Source organism: Lepus europaeus, chromosome 15 (genome assembly GCF_033115175.1).
Source record: "Lepus europaeus isolate LE1 chromosome 15, mLepTim1.pri, whole genome shotgun sequence".
NCBI lineage: Eukaryota > Metazoa > Chordata > Mammalia > Lagomorpha > Leporidae > Lepus > Lepus europaeus.
Genome location: NC_084841.1, coordinates 49,777,645 through 49,804,770, shown reverse-complemented (window position 1 = coordinate 49,804,770; position 27,126 = coordinate 49,777,645). Strand labels below are relative to the sequence as shown.

General features: G+C 39.6%; 1 protein-coding gene across 1 annotated transcript in view; it reads right to left on the bottom strand.

The window, feature by feature from the left end:
• Positions 1–27,126, bottom strand: part of IPO11 (importin 11) — a 220,202-nt gene that overhangs the window by 139,832 nt on the left and 53,244 nt on the right. Inside the window, exons 6-11 of the mRNA XM_062212061.1 lie at positions 19,724–19,856; positions 16,592–16,650; positions 11,361–11,409; positions 7,935–8,005; positions 3,155–3,347; positions 2,378–2,530 (exon numbers count right to left, since the gene is read on the bottom strand). Coding sequence (XP_062068045.1) covers positions 2,378–2,530; positions 3,155–3,347; positions 7,935–8,005; positions 11,361–11,409; positions 16,592–16,650; positions 19,724–19,856 — 658 coding nt within the window. The remainder of the gene's footprint in view (positions 1–2,377; positions 2,531–3,154; positions 3,348–7,934; positions 8,006–11,360; positions 11,410–16,591; positions 16,651–19,723; positions 19,857–27,126) is intronic.

Genomic DNA, 27,126 nt, shown 5'->3' with positions numbered 1-27,126 from the left:
GGCAGTGGCTTTACCCACTATGCACAACACCAGCCCCTAAAATTATTTCTAAATGACAAAAAGAGGAGGAAGATAAGTCTTCCCAATAGTTAAAGGTATTTAAAATGTTACAAAACATACATGAGTAACTATATATGAGCATCCAGTAAAAAGGATAAGCACAGGCTAACATCTAGCCTTCGCTTAAGTAATTCACACACAGGCACTTCATTAAAATACATGATTCCTTGATTTTGTACACTAAGAGCCATGAAAAGATTTCTGTTACTCATGTACATATCACTAAAATTCAAACAGATAAAATATCAGTTTAAAATTCACAAAACATGGGACCGGTGCTACGGCATAGTGGGTAAAGCCGCCACCTGCAGTGCGAGCATCCTATATGGGCATTGGTTTGAGTTCTGGCTGTTCCATCCACATAGGAGACCTGGACTGAGTTTTGGGCTCCTGGCTTCAGTTTGGCAAAGTCCTGGTTGTTTTGGGCTTTTGTGGTGTAAACCAGCAGATGAAAGACTGTGTCTTTCTTTCTGCCTTTCAAATAAAAATAAATACTTTTTAAGCTTTAGATGTTATAAAAACATTTTAGGGGCCAGCGCTGTAGCACAGCGAATAAAGCCATCACCTGCAGTGCCAGAATCTGATACAGGTGCCGGTTTAAGTCGTGGCTGCTCAACTTCTGATCCAGTTCACTGCTTATGGCCCAGGAACGGAGTAGAAGATTGCCCATGTCCTCGGGCCCCTCTGAAAACATAGGAGACCCAGAAGAAGCTCCTGGCTCCGGATTAGTCCAGCTCTGGCCATTGCGGCCATTTGGGGAGTGAACCAGAGTTTGGAAGATCTTTCGATCTCTCTCTTTCTCTCTCTCTCTCTCTGCATCTCTGTAACTCTGCCTTTCAAATAAATAAATCACAAACTTAAAAACTTCAAATAAATCGGAGACAAAATTTTCTACAGATGAAAAATAACATGGAACGAACCACAAAGTAGAAACTGACATAAAAGAGAAAAGGCATTAATAATTTTATGTTTTGTTTTAAAGTATATGATAGAAGTAGAAACTGACATAAAAGAGAAAAGGCGTTAATAATTTTATGTTTTGTTTTAAAGTATATGATAGAAGTAGAAACTGACATAAAAGAGAAAAGGCGTTAGTAATTTTATGTTTTGTTTTAAAGTATATGATAGTCTAAATTGTATAGCATTTAAAACTCAAAAAGGGGCCCGCACTGTGGCACAGCGGGTAAAGTCTCTGTACTCCCGGCATTCCATATGGGCACCAGTTTGTGTCCCAGCTGCTCCTCTTCTGATCCAGCTCTCTCCTAATGGCCTGGAAAAGCAGTAGAAGATGGTCCAAGTGCTTGGGCCTTTGCACCCATGTGAGAGACCCAGAAGAAGCTCCTGGCTCCTGGCTTCAGATCGACCTAGCTCCAGCCATTGCAGCCATTAGAGAGGGAACCAGTGGATGGAAGATCTCTCTCTCTCCTCTCTCTCTCTCTCTCTCTCTCTCTCTCTCTCTCTCTGCCTCTGACGCTCTGTAAATCTGTCTTCAAATAAATAAATACATCTTTAAAAAGAAAAACTCAAAAGGTCTCTTACTGGGCAAAATTTTGCATTCTATTTGAACAAATCATTCCTTTTCTGTTTCTCAGTTTGTTACAATGTGTACACAAGAGAAGATGGAAAATTATTATAATTATTATTTAATTTCTACTGGAGAGACAGAGAATGAGTGAGCTCTCTCATTCATTGATTCACTCCTCAAACACTGGCAATGGACTGATCGGCTGCTGAGATGTAAGTCAGGTGTTGGGAGGCAGGAATCCAATTATCATGAACCATCAGCAATGTCTCTCTGGATCTGCACTAACAGAAGCTAGTGAGAAGCCAGAGCTGGGATTTCAACCTTGATACTCCAATATGGGATGTAGGTGCCTTAACTTCTAGCCCATACAGCCTTCCTGACAAGTTAATTTAAAAAAAAAACAACAACAAGTTTTTCATATCAAAAGTGCCAAATAACAAGTGGAACAGGGGTTTCCTTATGTCAGGATGCCTGGGTTTGATTACTGGTTCCAATTCCCCACTCCAGCTTCCTGCTAATACAGACACGAGAGACACAGATCTTAGCTGAAAAAACTGAATTCATCTCACTCACACAGGGGAACTGGTTTATTCCTGGCTATCAGCTTTGGCCCTGGCACAACCCTGGTGATTATGGGCACTTGGGGAGTGAACCAACAAATGGAAACTTTCTTCTCTGATTCTCAAATAACAAAAACGCACAAAAATTGTACAATGTTATCATTCCCATCATTCAAATAAATATCTACTTATAGAAAGGGAGAAAAGCCATGCCAAAAAAATTAATTCTTACTAAAGCCTTCTGGGTCTTCTTCCCACATTGTCAGTTCTTCTTCAGTTAACAGAAAATAGTGAGAGACTAATCTTCGACAGATCTCTGTCAAAGTGGGATATGTGAAGAATGCCATCTTAATCTTATGGGCTTCAAGAGTTTCAGGGCTGCTATCTAGAAAAATAAAACTTCCAAGTTAATTGTACAAGGCAACATTCAACTAACTTAGATAATGACACTTAAATAAATAAAAATAGACTCTCAGGGTAAAAGATACTATCACTTGTGTATAGTTTTTCAGTTTTACAACACACATATTAGACAGTTTTAACTTTATTTAGAACACACATCAGTGCTTCTTCTGCCTTACTGTTACAGCTTATAAAGTTCTGTGCTGCATTATCACAACATACAGAAGCAACTCTTCTCTCCTAGATTCCCTCATTCATCATGTTACACATGCATATGAATGAACCCCAAATAACATAAGAAACAAACTTGTTGCAAGCAATCTTACTCATTTAAAGTAAGAGAAAGCTTTTAGTTGTTCAAACAAACAGCTGATAACATAAACTTCAGTGGTTCTTAAACCTATGAAGTTTAACTGATCTATAGTGCTGCAAAAAAAAATAGTTTACTAAACGTACTGCATGGTTTTTTGGGGGGAAGCTGGTATTCACTAATTCAAAATGGCATTCCTTATCAATAAATGAGTTTCCAAAAAAATTATCAAGATAGCAATTATACGTAGAGTAAAATAAAGAAAAAAATATTTTTAAACTACCAGTAAAGTATTACCTTCAAAATTTTTAGATGGCTTATAAGCATAATTTTTGACAATCATCTTGATAAGATTCATGCACTGGACTATGAATCGCTCAAATGTAACACCTTCACCAACGTCGGTAAAAACATAGCTTACAGAAAATTCCAGTGATCTCTGAATTAGAGGAGTAAATGAAAAGGGATGCTGATCCAAGAAGTCCAGAAGCTATAAAGAAAGAATTCAAAATGCATTTTTCCCAAATTCATACTAGAATTAATAACCACTCCAATTATAATCCTTCTAACACACATTCAGTAAGTTTTGAACCCTGAAGTGGAGTCTGTATTTGAGGTTTTACATATATGATGCCCCTTTTTGGGATACATGATTTATGACGGATTACATCAGATTCTAACCCATAAAAAGAATTTGCTATTATTTGCAGTTCAGGCATCAAAACAGACCCACTTCATATTTAACATGATAAGAGCAAGTAAATATGTTACAAAAAGTTTAAGCATATTAAATATAGGCCTATAAAAGTCATAAAGAAAAGAACTAAAAAATAACCCTGTTTTTCCTGCATAAAACTGCATTTTGATTTATCAAATAGTTGATGATAGAGGGTTTTTTTTTTTTTTTGTTAATAAATATAAAAGGAATAACAGAATAGAACACCATCATTTTACAACCTCTAATCAAATAAAGGACCGAGGCAATGATGAAAAACGGCCACTGAAATCATGAAGGGAAAGGCTATTGAGGAATTCTGATAGTTTACTCATCATCAGTCATAGTCACACAAAGAAAGACAAGCAGATATTATGTGCTTTGTACTCTGATGCAATATGAAATACAAAGCACCATCTAGAAGGTATTCTTGTTAATCCTACCCTATCCCACAAAGCAAAAGACAGAGTGAGATTAAATCTCTACATCTAACTGCAAAGTCACAAAAATATGGAAGGAGGAATGCAGATACAAAGGAACATATTAAATGACACACAGGGATATAAGCTGACTAGTGTAAAATACAGAAAATTCTATCGGAGCTCTTCATCAACATTAACAATAGAAAATGACACTATTTGAACCCTAGTTCATATAAAACAATAAAATTTTTGAAAAATCAGAGATATTTGATAACTGACAAATATCTCAAATTAGGAAATTCATTATTGTGAAACACAATGATTTTGATAAGATTTTTTTTTTACTTTATTTTTATTTATTTTAAACACAGCTCGACAGAGACAGAGAAATCTTTCACCTGCTGGTTCACTACCCTAAATGCCTGTAATAAATACATAGGGCTGGGTCAGGCTGAAGCCAAGAATCAGTAACTACATCCAGGTCTCCCACATGGGCAGCAGAGACCCAAGTATTTGAACTATCATCACATTTTCTTTTGGGGGAACAATAAAAAAACCCTCAGGTGTGTGTGTGGCACAGCAATTAAGATCTTCTTGATGTTCATAACCTATATCACAGTGCATGAGATTCAGCTTCCTGGTAAGGTACGTCACAGGAGGCAGCAGATGATTGTTCAAGTACTTGGCTCCCTGTCACCTACAGGAGAGACCTCGATTGAGTTTCTGGCGCCTGGCTTCAGCCTAGCCCAGTCATGGCTGTTGTGGGAACTGGGGAATTCGCCAGGGGACAGAAGATCTCTCTGTATCTGCCTCTGTCTCTCAAATATGTTTCTTTAAAAATTTCATTGCTTAGCAACACATACTCAAATATTTTACAGATAATACTAAGTGAAATCTGAAGTTTGCTTACAGGGGTGGGGAACCTTTTGTCTGACAAGGACCATTTGGATATTTATAACATTATTCATGGGCCATACAAAATTATCAACTTAAAAATTAGCCTGTTTGAGGCTGGTGCTGTGGCATACTAAGTGAAGTCTCTGCCTGCAGTGCCTACATCCCATATGGGCCCCAGTTCAGGTCCCAGCTGCTCCACTTCCAATCCAGCTCCCTGCTGGTGCACCTGGGAAAAGAAGATGGTCCAGGTCCTTGGGCCCCTGCACTCTCAGTGAGTCCAGGAAGAAGCTCCTGGCTTCAGTACAGCCCTGCTCTGGCCGTTGCAGCCACTTGGGGAGTGAACCAGCGGATGGAAGATATCCCTCTCTCTTCTTTCCTTCTGCCTCTCTGTACCTCTGCTTCTCAAATAAAAAAATAAATCTTAAAAAAAAAATTAGCCTGTTCGCTGTGACATCGTAGGTTAGTGCCAGCAGCCCATACCAGTCCCGGCTCATGTCCCGGCTGCTCCTGTTCTGATCCAGCTCTCTGCTATGGCCTTGGAAAGCAGCAGAAGGTGCCCTAAGTGCTTGGACCCCTGCACCCACATAGGAGACCACGAAGAAGCTCCTGGCTCCTGGCTTTGGATCGGTCCAGCTCCCGCCATTTTGGCCATTGGGCAAGTGAACCAGTGGACAGAAGACCTTTCTCTCTGTCTCTCCCTCTCTCTGTCTATAACTCTACCTCTCAAATAAATAAAATCTTTTTGAAAAAAATTAGCCTATTATAGACTTACTGAATTTTAAATCCCACCTGCAGTTGCTTTGGCAGGGCCAGACCAAATGATTTCTCAGGCCTTATATGGCCCCAAAGCCAGATGTTCCCCAGCCCTGAAATTATCAACAAAGGTGGGAGAAAAACGAAGCACACGGATAAAACAGGATTGACCATGACCACACGCCAATAACTCTTGAAGCTGAATCTCCTGAGGATTCAGTTACTCAATTCTATTTGGAGGTGTGTTTGAAACATTCCAATTTTTAAGGCTTTAATAAAGTCTTCAGATCATAAACCTGAATTGTATAAATGAATTTGTTCAGAAAAGAAAAAAACTATAGATAACATCTATCCATTATATTACCTAAAGTAACCGAAAGAAAGAATTGGAAAAGAAAACCTAGTAGTTCAATAAACAATGTGTTTTCTAAAACAGATTATCTAAATAATGCTTTTTAAATTTCAGTTATAAAGGGGCCAGCAACTGTGGTGCAGCAAATTAAAGCCCCAGCCTGCAGCATCGGCATCCCATATGGGTGCCGGTTCGAGTCCCGGCTGTTTCACTTCCGATCCAGCTCTCTGCTAATGTGCCTGGGAAAGCAATGGAGGAAAGCTCAAGTTCCTGGGACCCTGCACCCACGTGGGAGAGCAGGAAGAAGCTCCTGGCTCCTGGTTTCTGGCTTGGGATCAGGTCAGCTCAGGGCGTTGCAGCCATTTGGGGAGTGAACCAACAGATGAAATACCTCTCTCTCTTTCTCTGTCTCTACCTCTCTTTGTAACTCTTTCAGATAAATAAATCTTTTTTTAAAAAAATTCAGTTACATAACTGACATACCACGCCAGCACTACTGGTAACAAAGATGTAGCAAGTATCAGTAATATGCATTGCACAGAACCATTGACTAACTAGGTCACCTTGTTTTACTTTCCTGTGTTTTTTAACTTGAAAGATGTGAGTCAATTTTCTACTGGATCTTAAGAGGATTACAGGGGCTTTGTTACTGAGGCTATTTGGAACATGAGAAATGAAAAACATAGAAGATAGACAACACTAACCCGTTACTCAACCTTCAACAAAACAAACCAAAAACAAAAAAAGGAAATTAGGTTACAGAGTTATATATCCACACTCATCCTTTTTTTTTTTTTTTTGGACAGGCAGAGTAGATAGTGAGAGACAGAAAGGTCTTCCTTTTTGCCATTGGTTCACCCTCCAATGGCCACTGCGGCCGGCGCATCGTGCTGATCCGAAGCCAGGAGCCAGGTGCTTCTCCTGGTCTCCCATGCAGGTGCAGGGCCCAAGCACTTGGGCCATCCTCCACTGCCTTCCCGGGCCATAGCAGAGAGCTGGCCTGGAAGAGGGGCAACCGGGATAGAATCCGGCGCTCCACACTCATCTTTAAGTACCTATTTTTAGTGCAAGAAGTCCCCAAAGCAGTTCCAATTCCTATAACCCTACAGTTCTCCCAATCCTCCAAGCCCAAAATTTCATAAAAATTAATGTTTTATAAAGCATATTTTTCAGAAATTTGCACATTGCACCCATATAATTCGGTTCAAAAGATGTGATATTGATGACGATAATCTGAAAGTAATTCTGAAAATGCTGACTTCATGATATACTATCTGCTACACTGAATCTGCTTCTGGCAGAACTCCCTGCTTTCTTTCTCTTGGCTCGCCCAGTGGGTCCAAGAATAAAAAGCTGCAGAGTAATCAACTTCTCAAGTATGTAATAGGCTGACTCTTTCACAGCAAAGAATGTACTATAATATATGGTACATAAGTTTACTGTACGTTCTAAAGGCTTTCAGATATGAAGGTGATTTTTTATTTCCCTATAAAGAGAACAAAAGTTTCTTTGTGCTAAAAGTGAAAAAGGGCTGGCGCTGTGGTGCAACGGGCTAAAGCCCCGGCCTGAAGCACTGGTATCCCATGTGGGCACCGGTTGGAGTTCCAGCTGCTCCACTTCCAGTCCAGCTCTCTGCTGTGGCCTGGGAAAGCCGTGGAAGATGCCCAAGTGCTTGGGCCCCTGCACCCACGTGGGAGACCCAGGAGAAGCTCCTGGCTCCTGGCTTTGGATCAGCTCAGCTCTGGCTGTTGCGGTCATTTGGGGAGTGAACCAGCAAATGGAACTCTCTCTGGCTGTACTTCTCTCTGTAACTCTGTCTTTCAAATAAATAAAATAAAACTTTAAAAAAAAAGTGAAAATGGTATTACCAAAATATCATTTTTCTTTCTAAATATGAATATACATATTTGAGAAAATAAACTTATAAATAAAACTTACCACTTTAGTAAAGAGAATGATGGTCTTTTCCAATCTATCTCTACATACATTATCTGTGCCTATATTTCTACCTGTTAAAAATACATTTCAAATATTAGTACGCATTTTATAAGTCTATAAATTCACAAGCAAGATAACATCAAAACTTTACAAAAACATTGCCAGTTGTATTTTTACATATTATACATTATGAATTACTTACAAACGAATGCCAAAATTCACACCTAATAAGATACAATAATCCTGAGTGCCACGCTGTACAAAATTAATCCTAAAATATGAGCTAGATCCATTTTAAGTTGTAAAAGGGTATCAACTTGGGAGCAGGCATTTGACCTACAAGTTAAGACACTCAGAGTACCTGGGTTCAATGCCCAGTCCAGCTTCTAACTGCAGCTTCCTGCCAATGCAGACTCTGGGAAGAAGCAGCGATGGCACAAGTAGTTTGGTTCCTGCCACTCACATGGGAGGCCTGAATTAAGTTCTGGCCTTCTGGCTCTGGCCCTGCCTAACCCCAGTCATTGCAATCTGTCTTTCTGTCTCTCTGCTTCTTAAGCAAATATAAATTGGGAGGCCAGCACGTGGCACAACTGATTAGCAGCCTTCGTCTGCAACGCCAGCATCCCATATCAGAATACCAATTCAAGTTCCAGCTGTTCCGCTCTGATCTGGCTCCCCTGATCAAGCCCTCTAAAGTGCCTGGGAAGGCACCAAAAGATGGCCCAAGTGCTTGGGCCCCTGTGGGACACCAGATGCAGTTCCTAGCTCCTGGCTTCAACCTGGACCAACCCCAGCCATTGCAGTCATTTGGTGAGTGAACCAGCAGATGGAAGATCTCCCTCTATCTTTCCCTTCTCTCTTTCACTCTGCCTGTCAAATAAATAAATCTTTTAAAAAAACAGCAACACAAACGCTGCCGTTGTGGTGTAGTAAGTAAAGCCACTGCCTGCAATGCTGACATCCTATATGGATGCCGGTTCGTGTTCTGGCTGCTCCACTCCCAATCCAGTTCCTGGGAAAATCAGTGTTTGGGCACCTGCCACCCATGTGGGAGACATGGATGAAGCTTCTGGCTCCTGGCTTTGGCTTGGCCCAATGATGGCTGCTGAAATCACCTGGGAAGTAAATCAGCAGGTGGAAGATCTCTCTCTTTCTCTTCGTCTCTCCTCTCTCTCTCCCTCTCTGTAACTGTGACTTTCAAAATAAATAAATAAATCTTTAAAGAAGAAGTAAAAAAAAATAATATTTATAAAGGCAGCAGGGTAGAAATTTTAGAAATGAATAATGAATCACAAAGATTAAATCAGCTAAAAAAAATGTTGGGGGGTTTACTTATTTTTTATTTGAAAGGCAGAGCAGGAGGAGAGAGAGAAAGAGACAGAGAGAAACAGAGAGAGAGATCTATATTCCATCTGCTGGTTGACTCCCCAAAGGGCCACAACGGCCAGGACAGGGCCAGACCAAAATCAGAAGCCAGGGGCTTCCTGTTAGGTCTCCCACGTGGGTACAGGAGCCCGAGCACCTGAGCCTTCCTCTGCTGCCCTCCTAGGTGCATTAGCAGGGAGCTAGATCACAGAGTCTTGAACCAACAACCATAAGGGATTCTGGCTTTGCAGGTGGTGGCTTAACCTGGTATACCACAAATGTTGGCCCAAGCTAAATACTTTTTCAAGCAGCATAAAACACTCAGATAAGCAACATACTCATATCACTTTTCTCATATCTTCAGATATATTTCTTCTGATAATTTCCCTGGCATAATTAAACTTTTGTACATTAAGAATAATGTCCACAAGTCCATCAACTACTATGTTCTCTAATGAAACTCTTCATGTTATTTTGCCATATTTACCCCATTCTCTTCTCCTGGAAAGACTTCTATTTTTTTCTTGTACAACTCCCACAGAGATCATAATGATGACTTTCAGAAAAATTAACTATATAACATGTGCCATCTTACTCACCTATGCACGTATAGTAGCCAAGACAGGGCCCAGCAGCAAGTTCAATGTTTTTACTAATTAAAAACAAGTAACAAACAACAGCCAGCAACTCCCTAACAGAGACTGGACTGAGATGTCTTCTCAGGACAGAAAATCCCCAAATACACACAAGTGTATGTGCATGCCTATGTGGAAATCCTCAGCAAAAGTGCTTAAAATCATACCACCAGCAAGATAAAGCCCCAACAAAAATGTTAAATTCTCTGTGTGGAGGACAGTGGATTACCAAGGGGCCCAAAGGTAAGCCATTAGAAGTCAATGAACAAGGACTGATAGAATAAAAGTATCACTTAAAGATATCATAACAATATATAACAGAGTCTACAAGAAGTCCAAATAAGCATTTGGAAGATAGTCTATACTTTGCTGAACATATAACTGTCATGGGTGATCTGCCTAGAAAGGGCAGTAGCAAGAGAAATATAGAGGAAGGAATAGGCACAAAATAAATTTTGTTAAAAATGGTTTCCTAGGGGCCAGCGCTGTGGTGCAGGTTAATACTCCACCTGCGGCACCAGCATCCCATAAGGTCGCCTGTTCTAGTCCTGGCTGCTCCTCTTCCAATCCAGCTCTCTGCTATGGCTTGGGAAAGCAGCGGAGGGTGGTCCAAGTGCTTGGGCCCCGGCACCCATGTGGGAGACCAAGAAGAAGCACGTGGCTCCTGGCTTCGGATCGGCACAGCCCCGGCCGTTGCGGCCATTTTGGGAATGAATCAACAGAAGGAAGATTTTTCTGTCTCTCCCTCTCACGGTCTATAACTCTACCTGTCAAATAAATTTTAAAAATCTTAAAAAAATAAAAATAAAAAAAGTTTCCCAGGGGCCGGAGTTGTGGCTAGTGGGTAAAATTGCCACCTGCAATGCTGGCATCCCGTATGGGAACTAGATGGAACCTTAGCCACTCCACTTCTAATCCAACTCCTTGCTAACACACCTGGAAAAGCAACAGAAGAGGGCCTAAGTGTTTGGAGGAAGCTCCTGGCTCCAGCCTGGCACAACCCAAGCCATTGCAGCCATTAGAGGAGTAAACCAGAGGATAGCAGCACTCTTGCTCTCTCGCTATCTCTCTCTCTCTCCCTTTCTCTGTAACTCTGCCTTTCAAATAAATAAAATAAACCTTTAAAAAAATTTCCTCTAAATCAGCATACAACAGGTAGGTAAATGTACACAAAGCTAAGCTTCCAATTTAATTTCAGAAAGTTAAATTTCAAAATACAAAAAAACTAATTTTAACCACATACAGGATCTCTTCAGATACCAGGAACAGACTCAGAAAATCCAACTATTGGCACAGAGTAGACAATTTCTCCAGATTTGCAAATACAGCCTTGTTGACCAATCATTTATCCTAGCTACTAATAAATGAGCGATGGAGAATTAGTATTCTAAAGTAAAAAAAAAAATATTATAATGAAAGTACTTACTGCATTCCAGAAACTGTTTTAAACGTTCAAATATTCCATGCAAAAAACCCTGGAAAAGAATATATTTTAAAAAGTCTCTATTTATTCTGTTATGAACATTTACCTTGTGTGTGTTTTGTTTTTTCAGTAACATGAAAATATATGTAGAACATCATTTTAAAAAATCAGCTGAAGAAAATAAGTTGAAATCACATATCATTTCCATTATTAAATCATTTTGTAATAAAAATTATTTATTAAGCATTCTATTTTTCACCCTGTTTGATTTTTCTCCACAGGTCTTATACCTCCTTGACACATTGCTTAATAATTTATTATGTAGCTATGTAGCTCTTCTCACTAGAATATAAGGTCTTAGAGAGCCATCACTTAGGTACGTTTGTTGTATCCCAGAATCCAGGAATAGTGTTTGGCAATAAGAAGTACTCAATGAATGCATAGTGGTACCAATTATTCCAAACACACGTTCTTAACTGCAATTATCAGACACATTCACCCTCAGATAAACAATACTACATACCATATTTTTTTTGTTTTGTTTTTGACAGGCAGAGTTAGTGAGAGAGAGAGAGAAAGCTCTTCCTTCCGTTGGTTCACCCCCCCCAAAATGGCCACCACAGCCCGCTGCACTGATACGAAGCCAGGAGCCAGGTGCTTCATCCTGGTCTCCCATGCGGGTGCAGGGCCCAAGGATTTGGGCCATCCTCCATTGCCTTCCAGGGCCACAGCAGAGAGCTGGACTGGAAGAATAGCAATTGGGACAGAATCTGGAGTGTTGGCGCCACAGGCGGAGGATTAGCCTAGTGAGCCGTGGCACCGGCCCATACAATATATTTTTAAATATATATTTTAAGAAATGTTGTTAATAGTTTACAGAAATAAATATAAAGGGATAATGAAAAACAAAAATTTTAATAGGAATCTAAACATAGTAGGCTCCTTTGTATCAACAGATCTTGATATATAAACATCATAAAAGATGTCACATGCCCTTTGGCAAACCAGGTGTCAAAAAATAGTGAATAACTAAAGGCCTCCCTGAGGAATGATGAGCTCTAAAATGCCGGTTTTCCTCTTTGTCCTTCAGAGCATAGAGGTAATTCATCAATTCTTGATTTTGAGAAAAGTCAATCAGCAAACAGCTATCTGAAGACTTAGTCTGAAGTTTTACTTACACAATCAATTCTGCCATCCTCATTAGCGTCCAAAGCACTGCCCTAAAACTTTGAAAGCATCCATCCTGACTCATCTAAATTTTAGGAAGTAATTTTCCATTTTAGGCAAGAAATGAAAAATTCTTAATTCTCAACTATGTTAAATAAAAGCTAAGAGCAGAGTAAAGGGTGGTGTTACAAGTCTCTTTAAATACCTTCTTGAAATATGATTCATACAACAGTCAATACCATAAGAAAACTACAGGACAACAATCCATCATTCTTCCCTTTTCATATTATTTCTATTCTGTTAAGCATAATTAGGAATGATAAATGATTAAGGATAACAATATAAAAAGTACTAGAATGCTAAAACAGCAGACAGCTTCACCATAGGAAAAATAAGAATCCCAAGATTCCATAAGTAACTACAAGATAAAAGGCATTTTATTCTATTTTTAAGTGAAATTCCTATATTAGTGTTCACCAAAGTAGAAAACTTAAAGGACACTAATTTTAGTAAGCTCATCAAAAGCATCGGAAATGTACATAATTGTTAAGACAGCTGGCTAATCTGCAGTCCAAATAAACTAAGTAATTTGAGTAAAATAATAATTGGAAAAAAATCAAATTAAAATTATCACTAAATGATAATTCAGAGTAATTACATTACAAAAATCAGGATCTCCTTCAATCCTCATAGTATCCAATAAAGTAGGTACTATTATTTCATCACCAAGTACAATAAAGGAAACTGGGTATCAGAGATAGTAAATAACCCAAAACTATCCTAACAAAAAAAGGCCAATTGAAGACACAAATCCAAAGATGCCTGTCTCCAGAGTCCAGAATCTCGTCACTATCATACACTTCTTCTTTAGCATCCTTGTAAGTTCTACATTATTTTTAAGTTAATTGAAAAGATGACCTTAATTTGTTAAAATTTTATCTTCTATCCAAGTGGTCCATATACCTTAAATGCTACAATAAGGTGTTTATTATAACTAAGTAAAAGGTGACATATAATTTTTTGTAGACAGAAAAAGACGCTTAAGTAATCCAGGATGCTCCATTTGCAATCCAGCTCCTGGTTAATGTGCCTGGAAAACCAGAAGATGACCCAAATGTTTGGGCCCCTTTCTACCCACATGGAAGACCCAGATGGAATTCCTGGCTCATGCCTTTACACTGGCCTAGCCCCAACCATTGCAGCTATTTGGGGAGTGAACCAGCAAATGGAAGATCAGATTATCAATCTCTTCCACCTCCCACCTCAACCCCTACCGCTGTGTTTCTCTTCCTCTTTCTCTCTCTCTCTCTCTCTCTCTCTCTCTCTCTCTCGGTCACTCTTAGTCACTCTGCCTTTCAAATAAATAAATATTTTTTAAAAAGTTAAAGGAAAAAATGATGAAATGGTATCTTACTTAATACAATCCCATGATGTTCAGAGTAATATTATATACAGTTACTGAGCCTATTGACATATTGCTTCTGCCAGATCATACATTCATTCATTTGACAAACAACTATTGAGTGTTTACTACATGGAAGAGACTGTTCAAGTATGGGGTGAACAACAAATGAAACAAAATCTCTGCCTCCATGGAGCTTACATTCCAGTGAGGGAACTTAAAAGGGAAACTGTCAAATTGGTTTGCAGAAATTTTGGGGGCAGTAAGGCAAAAAGTATCAATATTTAAAAATGAGGTTGATCATTCATATATTGCCCAGCAATTTGGTAATATGTACCAATATTGTAAACGTACCTATATTTAGTCCCAAAATTCCTATTTCTAGGAATATTTTGTATCCTAAAGAGATCATTTAAAAAGTACCAGACAAAGGTACCAAATTCCTTATCATAATGTCTTTCATCAACAATAAAAAGCTGAAAACAAGCTATTTGTCCATCAACACAAGATTTGGCAAATAAATTACAAAAATCCCACATTAATTTATCTTTTAAAAAATTTAAGTGCACTGACAGTAATCAGATGAATGTACCATACAATCATTATAAATATGACATAATATAACTGAAATTCAGAAAATATTTTAGAGAAATATGAATAAGATGTCTCAAAAAATACTCTAAAACTTTAGCAGTATTTCTGATGAGTAAAGATGATACATTTTTTTAAATTCCTGTTTGTATTTTTTAACTTTAAAAAAATGCATGTATGTAATATGTAAGCTCAAACAAAACAGAGTAGCCATCACATTATAATATAAAATAGTAAGCTTCAAATTCTTTTAATAATAGAACTATTATTTCAATCAACATCTTACTGATATACAAATGCTACAGATTTAAAAAAAAAAAAAAAATTGGATGGAAGACCTCTCCCTCTCTCTGCCTCTGCCTAACTCTGCCTTTCAGATAAATAAATAAATCTTTAAAAATTAAAAACAGGGGCCACAGCTGTGGCGCAGCGGGTTAACATCCTGGCCTGAAGCACCAGCATCCCATATGGGTGCCGGCTCAAGATCCTGCTGCTCCACTTCCGGTCCAGCTCTCTGCTATGGCCCGGGAAAGCAGTGGAGGATGGTCCAAGTCCTTGGGCCCCTGCACCCGCATTGGAGACCCAGAAGAAGCTCTTGGATCCTGGCTTCGGATCGGCACAGCTCTGGACACTGTGGCTAATTGGGGAGTGAACCGGTAGATGGAGGACCTCTCTTTCTCTCTGCCTGTCTTCTCTCTCTGTGTAACTGTGACTTTCAAATAAATAAATAAATCTTTTTTAAAAAAAAACAAAAGGTACTACTCCAGAAACTTTGTGAAAAAATGGAATTAAAGTATAAGTTTATTTAAAAAAATAAAAAATTTAAAAAACACAAAAAAATAAAAACAAAGAAGAGTAGCTCAGGTCAAATCTCCTTGAGGGAGACCCAAAACCCAATTAGATTATGCTTTCTTCAACTCCTGTAGAGCTCAAGGCAATGCACAAAATTCAAGGCTTTAGCTGAGCTAAACTGGCTGTGCAAACTAATAAAGACCACTGTAATTATAATAAAACTCCATTTTATTTAGGGGGGAAATGTAGCCATATATTTTTACATAGAAAAATGTAGATGACCATATAACAACAATGAATATACATCATAACTTGTGATGGGCATATTGATACGTTTTTTCTCTCATGTATTTATTTGTTTTTAATTGATGGCAAAGAATATACACTGTTTCAAACAGAGCCTCCAACTCTGTGGGAAACACTCCCACCTGTCCAAACCCAAGGAACGGATTTCGGACACAAAGTAGAACAAAAGCAAAACTTTTAATGACAGTATCCCAATATCAGGTGCCCAACAGACAGGCACACCGGATAAAATCACAGCAGGCAATTTATTTTCCTGACACACAGATCCCTCCCCCATTTCCTCATTGGCTTAGTACTACAGGGTTACAGTCTTCCAGATGACACCAGTTTTTTGTTGTTTTTATGTAAGACAATCCCACCTCCTGACTCCTATTCAAGTTTCCACCTCTCAGAAATGGTTCCCTTGATCTGCCAAGCTGACCCCTCCCCATTTTATTATCCTGTTTTTCGCGAGAGGTTTTCATGTACATGAACTCTGTGGTTGCCACATCAGCAAGCCTCTACGCCAGCTAGCTACCAGTAATTTTCTACTCAGAGCACTTTACTTTGAACATGAACCATGTGTTTTTACATGTACATGTTATGATCAAAGGAAAAACTAAATTAATTTTAAATACATGAAAACTAATAAGGGAATGTAAAGACAAATAACTATCTACAATGGACCTGGCAATATTATAATAACATCTAAATCAAACAAGTTCATTTTAATTCAAATTAATACACTTCATGCACCAGGACATCTTGACAAGTATTCCTCTTCTTCACACAGTAGGGGCTTTGATGTAGAGAAAACAGACCAAATTCCAAAAGTATACTGTAACTAATACATACAATGGTAGAACAACAACAACTAAATGGCTACTTAACAACAACTATTTTAAATCAATTTCAAAAGAATATGTTTTAAAGCATTCAGGAAAATACCAAGCACCGTCCCAAAAATCACAAAAAATAAATTATTTCCATCACTTACCATCACTTCCATATTCTTGTGTGGCTCCACAAATCCATTAACAGTCAATTTACGTAACACTAAAAAGCAAAACCAGGCTTTTACTTGGAATTTTATTCTTCAAACTTTATTCTACTAAAATGACAATCATAAACAAAGACTTAGAATTATAAAATCTAATCAAGCTTGGTGATTCATCTGACATAATCCTCTCATTTACTAGATAGGGAAAATAATTTTTGATCATTTAGCTGTTTAGTTGGTGAGAAAGAGGGGTCTAAAGCCTAGTTCTTTTGACACACAAAAGTATGTTGTTGCCAATTATAAATACTGACATTTCTAAAACTATACTGCAAAATTCAGTTTAATTTGGGGCCACTATTTTGGTGTAGTGGGTTAAACCACAACCTGTGATGCCAACATCCCATATAAGTATCAATTCTTGTACTGGCTGCTCCACTTACAATCCAGCTCCCTATCAATGTGCCTGGGAAAGCAGCATAAGATGACCTAAATGCTTGGGCCCCAGTCACCCACATAAGAGATTTGGATAGAGTTTCAATGCTCTTGGCTTTGGCCTCGCCTAGCCCCAGCCATTGCAGTCATTTGGATAGATGAATGATTTTTCTCTTTCTCTCTCTCTCTCTCTCTCTCTCTCTCTAATTCAGCCTTTTAAATACAATAAATAATTTTTTAATTTCGTTCAACTTAAATAACTGTTAGTACTTCTCAACTGCAATAACTGAAATTAAGGTTATCTCTATTCCAAAAATTTTAAGCTACAACTCAAGTAACTCAAAACTTCACTTAGTTTGGACAACATTAAATTAAATACAAGTACAGTATCTCCTAAAAGGGATATAAACATTAATTCCTATTAACACACCATGGTGCCCAATTGTAAGCATCACATTTATGAGTAACACTGAAAAACTACAGCCTATAGAAAAGTGAGATAACAGATTCGAAGGCAAAACCAGATTTAAATCCCTGCTCCAGTGTCTACAGCTGTATTACTTTGGGCAACTTTTCTAGATCTCGCTGTCCTCAATTGTATAATATGATTAATAAATGCTACTTTATAGGATTCTTAAAGGATCCAATAGTATAATGTATGTAAAACAGCATAATTCAGCAAAAATAAAGAAGACAAGGTAGCATAAAACGCAAAACTGAAAGTCACTTCATTAAATAAGCACTGCTATCTACATGACTAAAGAATTATCCTTTAGAGCCAGGGTGGGGAATCCCTGGCCATTACAAAGCAACAGAAGGCAGGACTTGAAATTCAATATCTACAGCTGGTTAACTTTTAAGTTTGATAATTCTATATGGCCCACCAATGGTCCTTGTAAGAAAAAAGGTTCCGCACCCCTGTGTAGACAGTACTCATAAGAAGCCTAAAGATTGTATACTAAAAATAGGTTTAGAAATTGACTGTCTACAGATTTTCCTTCAGTTTGAAACCACTGACTACATACAACTCAGAAGTTGCTATATAATTACCTGGTCCATCCTACCCAAGAGAATCTTTCCTTTATCCCTTTACCATACAGCTAACTTCTACTCATCCTTCAAGATTTTTGTTCAAACACCATTTTCTCAGGGAGGCCTTTTTACTACATTGTCAATTATCCAATCAATATAAAGTCCCTGTCACAATGTCATTTTACACATATTCATTTTATTATGTCTGTCTCCTCAGTACTAAGCACCCACAAATTTCTTGAATGAAATAAAGAATATCTAAAAGACATTAAATGCATAAAGGTATAAACTCAGAGATTATATATAACAAAAATTCAAGTCCTGAGTCTTTATTCACTTCAGGACAGAAATTCACAGCTGGACAGAACAAAGCTAATATGTATATTTAAGATTCTGAGATTGGAAGATACTGAAAAAATTAGCTTGAGTTACACTAACAGATAAAGTTAAAGCAACAGTCTCCTTGTCAGAAGCTAGGCTTTGAGATTAACAGGGCAAGAATACCCTACAATCAAAAGAACTCCTGAAAATTTCTTAAATTTATCATGAAATATGGTACCTCACACTGTTTCAGGTATACAGCCTTTTATTAGTTGCTCTAATTCTTTATGAGTAAACGTTTCTTTCCAAGACCTTTTAATTTCTTCCTTATGGATGTTGTCAAAAACCATCCCAACTCATTTGTATAACCACCTGTACAATTTAATCTGTCAACAGTCCTTTACAATCACTCACACATTTGTTCACAGCTTTCGTCAATATGTGCTGACAGTTTGCAATTAACGCATCCACTGTCTGGTTAATGCAAGAGATGCATTAGGGTAGTGTCAAGAGTGTATAGTGGGATTCCAAGGTACTAGGGTAAGTATGATAAGTGACCCTGTAAGTGAAATTGAAGAGAATGCAAAATGACTTGTAGTAACAGAGAAACAGAAGTTCCAAGAGATGAAAATAAGAAAAACAAAGCATACTAACAACCAGAACAGGAGAGGGACTGGAGAAAAAGAGAATAAGCCACATGTGTGCATTTAAAGGGGAAGGGGAGGAAACCCTGGAATATATTCATCAAGGCAAACAGCTCAGGGAAGTTGAAACAGAAAGTTACACTAAGGGAATGCTTACAAGCAGAGGAAGATATTCATCAAGGCAAACAGCTCAGGGAAGTTGAAACAGAAAGTTACACTAAGGGAATGCTTACAAGCAGAGGAAGACACAGGCCACAAGAGCATCCCATGGAGCACCTTCTAAAACTTAAGTGAGCCTGAGGCACCGCCTGAAAAGATGAAGCTTCTCTCAGAAAAGATGACTGGAAGATAGAGCTGGAGCAAGCCTTAAGGACAGAACTTCATGAAAGTTAGCATAACAAGATAAGGGCCCAGAATGAGAAAAGTAAAGCAGAAACAAACAGTGGAAGCACTTGAATAATATTCAGAACCTTGAAGCCACAGAAATGAGAATATAACTTAAAACCATCCACTCAACTGACTGTATGAGCTTTCCTAAGTTAAACAGGGTAGAGGAGGAGCTATTCTGACAAAACAAAAACAAACCATAATACACCTTGCCTTTAGTGCAATGGGAAACATAAAATCCATCTGCAGGAACTACTTGGTGACTGTTCTGAGGTAGGCTGTTTCAAAATGAATATACCAAGTGTAACAGTACCTTTTAATGACAGCAAAGTTCGTTCAAGTGAACTAAGAACTGCAGTTTCATTGCCTGAAGAAACTTGTTGCAGGAATGTGTCTGTATGGTGATTCCACAGAGAGCAGGCAAAACTATAAATTCCAGAAGCTAACTGCAAAAAAACAGCAACAAATTTGTTCATGATATATTATGGATTTCAGTAATAAATTAAAACTACAAAATAGTACATTTTGGTTTTAAAATTAAGCACACATTTTAAGTGAGATTTAAAATAGACAAAGAATATTTATGGAAATGTTTCTTAGCCACAATGCAAAGTATACTCTACACTGGATACACATACACACACACACACACACACACACTAAAATATTACTTTCTTGAAATAATGCCTGCATTGCTTAATGCCTGCATTGCAGTGTGAGAACACCTACTTGTCTCCTGTGTTAGGCTGTCATGAGACACTTCTCATCACATATCGAGCTCTGGAGAGAGAGATAAGGCTGTCTGCCTCATTTCCTTACAACAGAGCCACAGACTATAAAACTCCCTAGCTACAGTCTAGAGCTGCCTTTCCAGCAATGAAGGCGTTTACAAATTACACTGCAGTCATTCATCCCCTCCTGTGTCAGTGTCATTCTTTTTGGTGTATGAGACAAGGACAACAAGCTGTGGTACCTCTGGCTAACTTCCTTTCTCCATCTAAATTATGGAGCAAACCATATGAGTTTAAAAGTGGTTCAAATATATCTTCACCAACTCAGTCAGGCTAAGCCTCAGCTCCTCCTTGTCTTGTGTGCATACCTGACAAAAGGGACAGTCACTCTTGTGTATTCTCAAGTACATGTGCAAGATTTCCAAGAGTAAAATCAAACTATTCAATCCTAATGGTTCAATGTAGCCAGAATATTACAGTGATCATCTTCTCAATCAACATAGTATCAAAGTAGAGAGCAACAGAATCATAAAAAGTAAGAGTCTAAGAGGAATTAGGACTAAGTAGCAGAATAAGTGTGAGGTCTCTATTCAGAACTTCTCTACTATGTCAAAGACTTCCATTAAGATCACACTGACTGAGCTGATGCTATGGCGCAGTGGGCTAAACATCCATGCCAGCATCCCCTACTGGTGCTGGTTTATATCCCAGCTGCTCCTCTTCCAATCCAGCTCTGCTTAAGGCCTGGGAAAGTAGAAGATGGCCCAAGTACTTGGGTCCTGTGTCCATGTGGGAGACATGGAGGAGGCTCCTGGCTCCAGGTCAGATTGGCTCAGCTCCAGCCCCATAGCTATTTGGGGAGCAAACCAATGGCTAGAAGACCTTTCTCTATGTCTCTCCCTCTCTTTGTAATTCTACTTCTCAAATAAATAAAATCTTAAAAAAAAAAAAAAAAAAGATCATGCTGACATCAGATGCAGGGTTGCTGGAAAAAGTACTCAGTGTTCCTAAAAGTAGACTTTTCACATCAGTCTTAAAGTTTGCAGCAGAAGTAAAGTTGTCACAGCAACAAGTGCAATTGTAACTATGATAGCACATGAATAAATCCTTTGTAGATTGTCAGAAATGTTTTTCTAAAACGTGGTTCAGAATTGTGAATTATGCCTATAGATCATGTTGGAAGTTGTTTATCTGCAATTCGCAGGCCAGCATTGTGGCACAGCAAGGTAAAACTGCAGCCTGCAACGCCAGCTTGCCATATGGCCATGGGTTCAAGTTTCAGTTGCTCCACTTTTTTTTTTTTTTTTTTTTGACAGGCAGAATTAGACAGTGAGAGAGAGACAGAGACAAAGAAAGGTCTTCCTTCCGTTGGTTCACTCTGCAAATGGCTGGATCGCGCTGCGCTGCTCTGAAGCCAGAAGCTTCCTCCTGGTCTCCCATGCAGGTGCAGGGCCCAAGAACCTGCGCCATCCTCCACTGTCTTCCCCGGGCCACAGCAGAGAGCTGGACTGGAAGTGGAGCAACCAAGACAGAATTCGGCACCCCAATCGGGACTAGAACCTGGGGTACTAGCGCCACAGGCGGAGGATTAGCCAAGTGAGCCGCGGTACCGGCCTCAGCTGCTCTACTTCTGATCCAGCTTCCTGCTACTGTGCCTGGGAAGGCAATGGAAGATGGCCCAAGTGCTTGGGCCTTTGCATCTATATGGGAGACCTGGATGAAGCTCCTGACTCCTGGCATTGACCTGGCCCAGTCCTGGCCACTGTGGCCATTTTGGGAGTAAACCAGAGGGTGGAAGAGCATTCTCATGCTCACTTGCTCTCGCTCTTTCTCTCTCTCTCCACCTCTCTCTGTAATTCTTTCAAAATAAATAAATAAATCCTTAAAGACGGAGATTTATGAATACCCATTTCCTGAATTTTTGGTCTAGATTTTCCTCTATTCTGTATCTAGCACAAAAATCTGCCATGTTACCTAATCTTAGATAAGCTTAAGTTATTTATTAACTTGTATAAATAAGTTCATATTGTTTTGAACTGAAAAGGTACTCATTTAACATTTTTTTAAAAGATTTATTTATTTATTTGAAAGTCAGAGTTACATAGAGACTGAGAGGCAAAGACAGAGAGAGAGAGGTCTTCCATCCGCTGGTTTATTTTCCAGATGGCCACAATGGCCGGAGCCGTGCAGATCTGAAGCCAGGAGCCAGGGGCTTCCTCCGAATCTCCCACATGGGTGCAGGGGCCCAAGGACTTGGGCCATCCTCCACTGCCCTCCTAGGCCATAGCAGAGTTGGATCGGAAGTGGAGGAGCCAGGTCCCAAACCGGCGCCCATATGGGATTCCGGTGCTTCAGGCCAGGGTGTTAACCCACTGCGCCACAGCGCCGGCCCCGATTTAACTTTTTTTTTGTTTAATTTTCAAAATTATATTGTATCTCTTTCTGCCTTTCAGAAACAAATAAAAATTTAGGGGCCAGCGCTGTGGCATACACGGTTAAGCCTCTACCTGCAGTGCCGGCATCCCATGCAAGTACCAGTTCAAGTCCCTGCTGCTCCACTTCTGATCCAGCTCCCTGCTGATGTGCTTGGGAAAGCAGTGGAGGATGATTCAAATCCTTGGGCCCCTGCACCCATGTGGGAGACCAGAAGAAGCTCTTGGTTTCTGGCTTCAGCCCTGCTTAGCCCTGGGCATTGCAGCTATTTCAGGAGTGAATCAGCAGAAGGAAGATCTCTCTTCCTGTCCCTCCCTCTCTGTCTCCACCTTTCAAATAAATAAATATCTATAAAAAATAAAAATTTAATTTCTTAAAAATAACTAGTTAAAAATACATTTTATTATACTATTTTAAAAATACAGGCTGGTGTTGTGGCACAGCGGGTTAAGCCATATCCTGCAACTCCAGAATCCCAGATCAGAACACTGATTCAAGTCCCAGCTATGCTGCTTCTGATCCAGCTCCCAGCAAATGTGCCTGGGAAAGCATCTGAAAATGGTCCAAGTACCTGGACCCCTGCCATCCACACGGGAGACCAGTATAAGGCTGAAGGCTCCTGGCTTTGGCCTGGCCTAGTCCTGACTGTTGCAGCCATTTGGAGAGTGAACCAGCAGATAAAAGATCTCTCTTTCTGGGGCTGAGGCTGTGGCATAGTGTTTAAAGCCACAGCCTGCAGTACCATCATCCCATATGGGTGCTAGTTCGAGTCTCAACTGTTCTACTTCCAATCCAACTCTCTGCTGTGGCCTGGGAAAGCAGCAGAAGATAGCCCAAGTCTTTGAGCCTCTGCACACACATGGGAAACCTGGAAGAAGCTCCTACCTCCTGGCTTCAGATCAGCACAGCTCTGGCCACTAGGGCCACTTCAGGAGTGAACCAGCAGGTGAAGACCTCTCTCTTTGCTTCTCTAATAAATAATAAAATAAATCTTTTAAAAAAAAATAAAAAAGAAAGTGAACCAGCAGATGGGAGCTCTTTCTCTGTATTTTTCTCAATAAATAATTTTTAGTAGTAAAATTTTCCTTTTTTAATATTTATTTATTTTAAAGGCATAGTGATAGGGAGATAATAACAGAAAGGGAGCTCTTCCACCTGCTGGTTCACTCCACAAGTGACCACAACAGCCAGGGTTGCGCAGGGCAGAAACCAGGAGCCCAGAAATCCATTCAGGTCCCCAATGTAGAGAGCAGGAACTTAAGTACTTCAGCTGTGATCTGCTGCTTCCCAGGCACATTAACAAGAAGATGGATCAGAATCAAAGTAGCCAGGAAGGCAGCAGGTGATGAACCATCTACCTGGGGTCCTTGTCACCCATATGATAGACCAGGATGGAATTCTTGGCTCCTGGCTTCTGCCGGGCCCACACTTGGCTGTTGCAGCCATTTCAGGAGTGAACTAATAGATGGAAGATCTTCCTTCCTCTGTCTCTCCCTCTCTCTGTCACTCTGCCTTTCAAGTAATAAATATTTAAAAAAAAAGAATTCTATCACTTGTGCTACACACAGTATAAATTATATCTTACATACTAATCATAAAAGCCTCCCCACTCACCTCCAAACCAAAGAACAACAAAACATATCAAAGAACATCTCTGAATACTATAAAAAAAAAGATTTTCTCAGTCACAAAATTTGGATAAAAGGAAACATTTCATTATGGTGTAAAGTCCTGAAAATTCATTCAATTTTGATCCAGAAGATGATCTTCTAGTCCATTTGTAACTGCACTCTAAAAATCATATTTGAGGGGCCAGCACTGTGCTGTAGGTTAAGCCACTGCCTGCAGCTTTGGCATTCCATCCAGGGGCCAAGTTTGAGTCGCAGATGTTACACTTCCAATCCACCTCCCTGCTAATGTGCCTGGGAAAGCAGTACAGGATGACTCAAGTGCTTGGGCCCCTGAACCCCTGTGGAAGACCTGAAAGAAGTTTCTGATTTCAGACTGGCCCAGCTCCAGTGCTTGTAGCTATTTGGGGAATGAACCAACAGATAGAAGACCTCTTTCTCACTCTCTCCCCCACCCCTCTCTATAACTCTGCCTTTCATATACATAAAAATAAATAAAAAAAAAAAAAGGTGTGGTTTCCACTACCAGAAAAAGTAATATGATTTAAAAAAAATCATGAAGCAGGCGCTATGGTGCAGCAGGTTTTAAAGCCCTGGCCTGTAGCATCCCATATGAGCGCCAATTCAAGTCCCAGCTAATCCATTTATCCAGCTCCCTACTAATGCACCTGGGAAAGTAGCAGAGGATGGCCGATTTGGACCCCTGCACCCATGTGAGACTCAGAAGAAGTTCCTGACTTCAAATCTGCCCAGCTCTTGACATTGCAGCCATTTGAGCAGTGAACCAGTGGATGGAAGACCTCTCTCTCTATGTCTCTACCTCTCTCTGTAACTCTGTCTTCCAAATAAATATAAAAATCTCTAAAACAAAAAATCATGAAAAAGTTCAGTAATTCAGGTAATTAGGAGTTCTAACCCCACCTTAAACTGTTTTTATCAGTGTTTGAAATTTTCATTGCTACTTCTTAAAAAAGAAGAAACAACATTTCCAGATGTTAATACAAAGTTAGATACTGGTCTCTTCATTCTTCCCTCTTTCTGGCCCTGAAAAGACTGAAAGCACTACTTTAAATAAGGAATAAAAATGTGAAAAGTAGTAAGATGCTTGGCACACAGCAGGTATGGATGGAAGGACACAGGATTTGTGACAGAAATCAAGAAAAAGACTGCAGCATGAAAACTTTTTTTTTTTTTTTGACAGAGTTAGCCAGTAAGAAAGAGAGAGAGAGAGAGAGAGAAAGGTCTTCCTTCCTTGTGTCTCCCACCTGGGTGCAGGGGCCCAAGATCTGAGTCATCCTCCACTGCTTTCCCAGGCCATAGCAGAGAGCTGGATTGGAAGTGGAGCAGCCGGGTCTCGAACCAGTGCCCATATGGGATGCTAGCGCTTCAGGCCAGGGTGTTAACCCGCTGCGCCACAGGGCCGGCCCCAAAATAAGTTAACTATTAAGGTTCAAGATTCTTTTTAGTCTTCCTGCAACAGTGCTCCACAGAAATAAGGGCAAATGGAATGAAGAGCAGCAATAGAATTATCCCTTGACTCTTTGAGCCTCCCCACAACCAAAGTTAGTCAGGCTCTTCAGAATTCTCCTCTTGACTTGGATTTCCACGTCTGTCACAGCATCATCCAGTTTTAACATGCATCTTCCTAATAAGCTAGTTTAGCCAGCTTCCTCCACCCTTGACATCTGCTCACTCTCAGTAACTCACTGGGATTCTTTTTATCACCGCCATCCCCCATCTCCCAGGGGATATCTGACTGTACTTGCCAACCTTCAGCAGGAAACCTATCAGGTTGGATTAGACAGAAACCCTTCTTCCACCACTGCCTCTTAGTAACTTTCCATTCACTAACAATGCACCACATCCCATACCTCCATTCCTGGGCTATAAATTCAAACTTTTCTTTGGATTCAAAATTGAGTCCAATCACTCCCTCATACTGGAAAACTCCACTGTAGTAGTTCCCACTGAATAAAGTCTGCCCTAACATTTTTAACAGATGTTTGAATGATTTTTTTCTTTAATTTCTTCCAGCCTAATGATAAAAGGAGGGAGACATATAAAGGGGAAAAACACTGGAAAAAGAAGGAAGAAATCACTACCAGTTAGTATGCATCCGGAAGTTCCAGATGGGAAAAAAAGAAAGCAATAAAGCAAGAGAAAAAGGTACTTTTTCTACATTTTCTTTTTAAAAATGTGAAGGAGGAATGGAATATTCAGAGATAATATGCAAATAAGTTATTGAGCGAACCATCTTAGATACTGGTTCACAGAAAGCTCATTTGCTATTTCTATACCAAAAGAAACAGTGCCACCCACTGACTGCTCAGTGACTTTAACTGAGAAGCACAGTCTGGATGCCTTGAAGTACCAAAATCAAACCATTATGAAAATGGGGCTGCTACATGATACCTTTGACGCAAATACTAGATACTACCAGGTCCTAATCTCCCACAGTCTCTTGGCTTCCTTCTCTTAGCATAACGTTTCTTGGCAATTCAACCTCCTTACTAAATTAAGTCACTAAATTGAGGGAGTAGTGCAGCCGGCCCTACAGGGCCTCCATCACAAGTCTCAGGACTTAACTTATTTCCTCCATACATACCATGTTCTGTCTTTTCTTGAAGGTTTTCCCAGGAACCCCAGGACCTGAGCAAGAAGGAACTAACACAGAAACATAGGCCCAGACTGACTAAAGCTCACTTTGCCCTCACCAAAATTCCCAAAAGAATCACTGACCAATCAAAGGAGGGCCATGAATACTGAGAACCAACTAGAGATCTGCACAAAAGCTGAACAAGTACCTCTTAACCCAACTTCAATCTGTAACGTCCCTTACCCCTAACCCCTGACAGAGTCTGGGAATTAAGCAACAGCTGTCTGACTCCTTCCTCTGCACTTTGCAAATAAATATTTACTTTCTT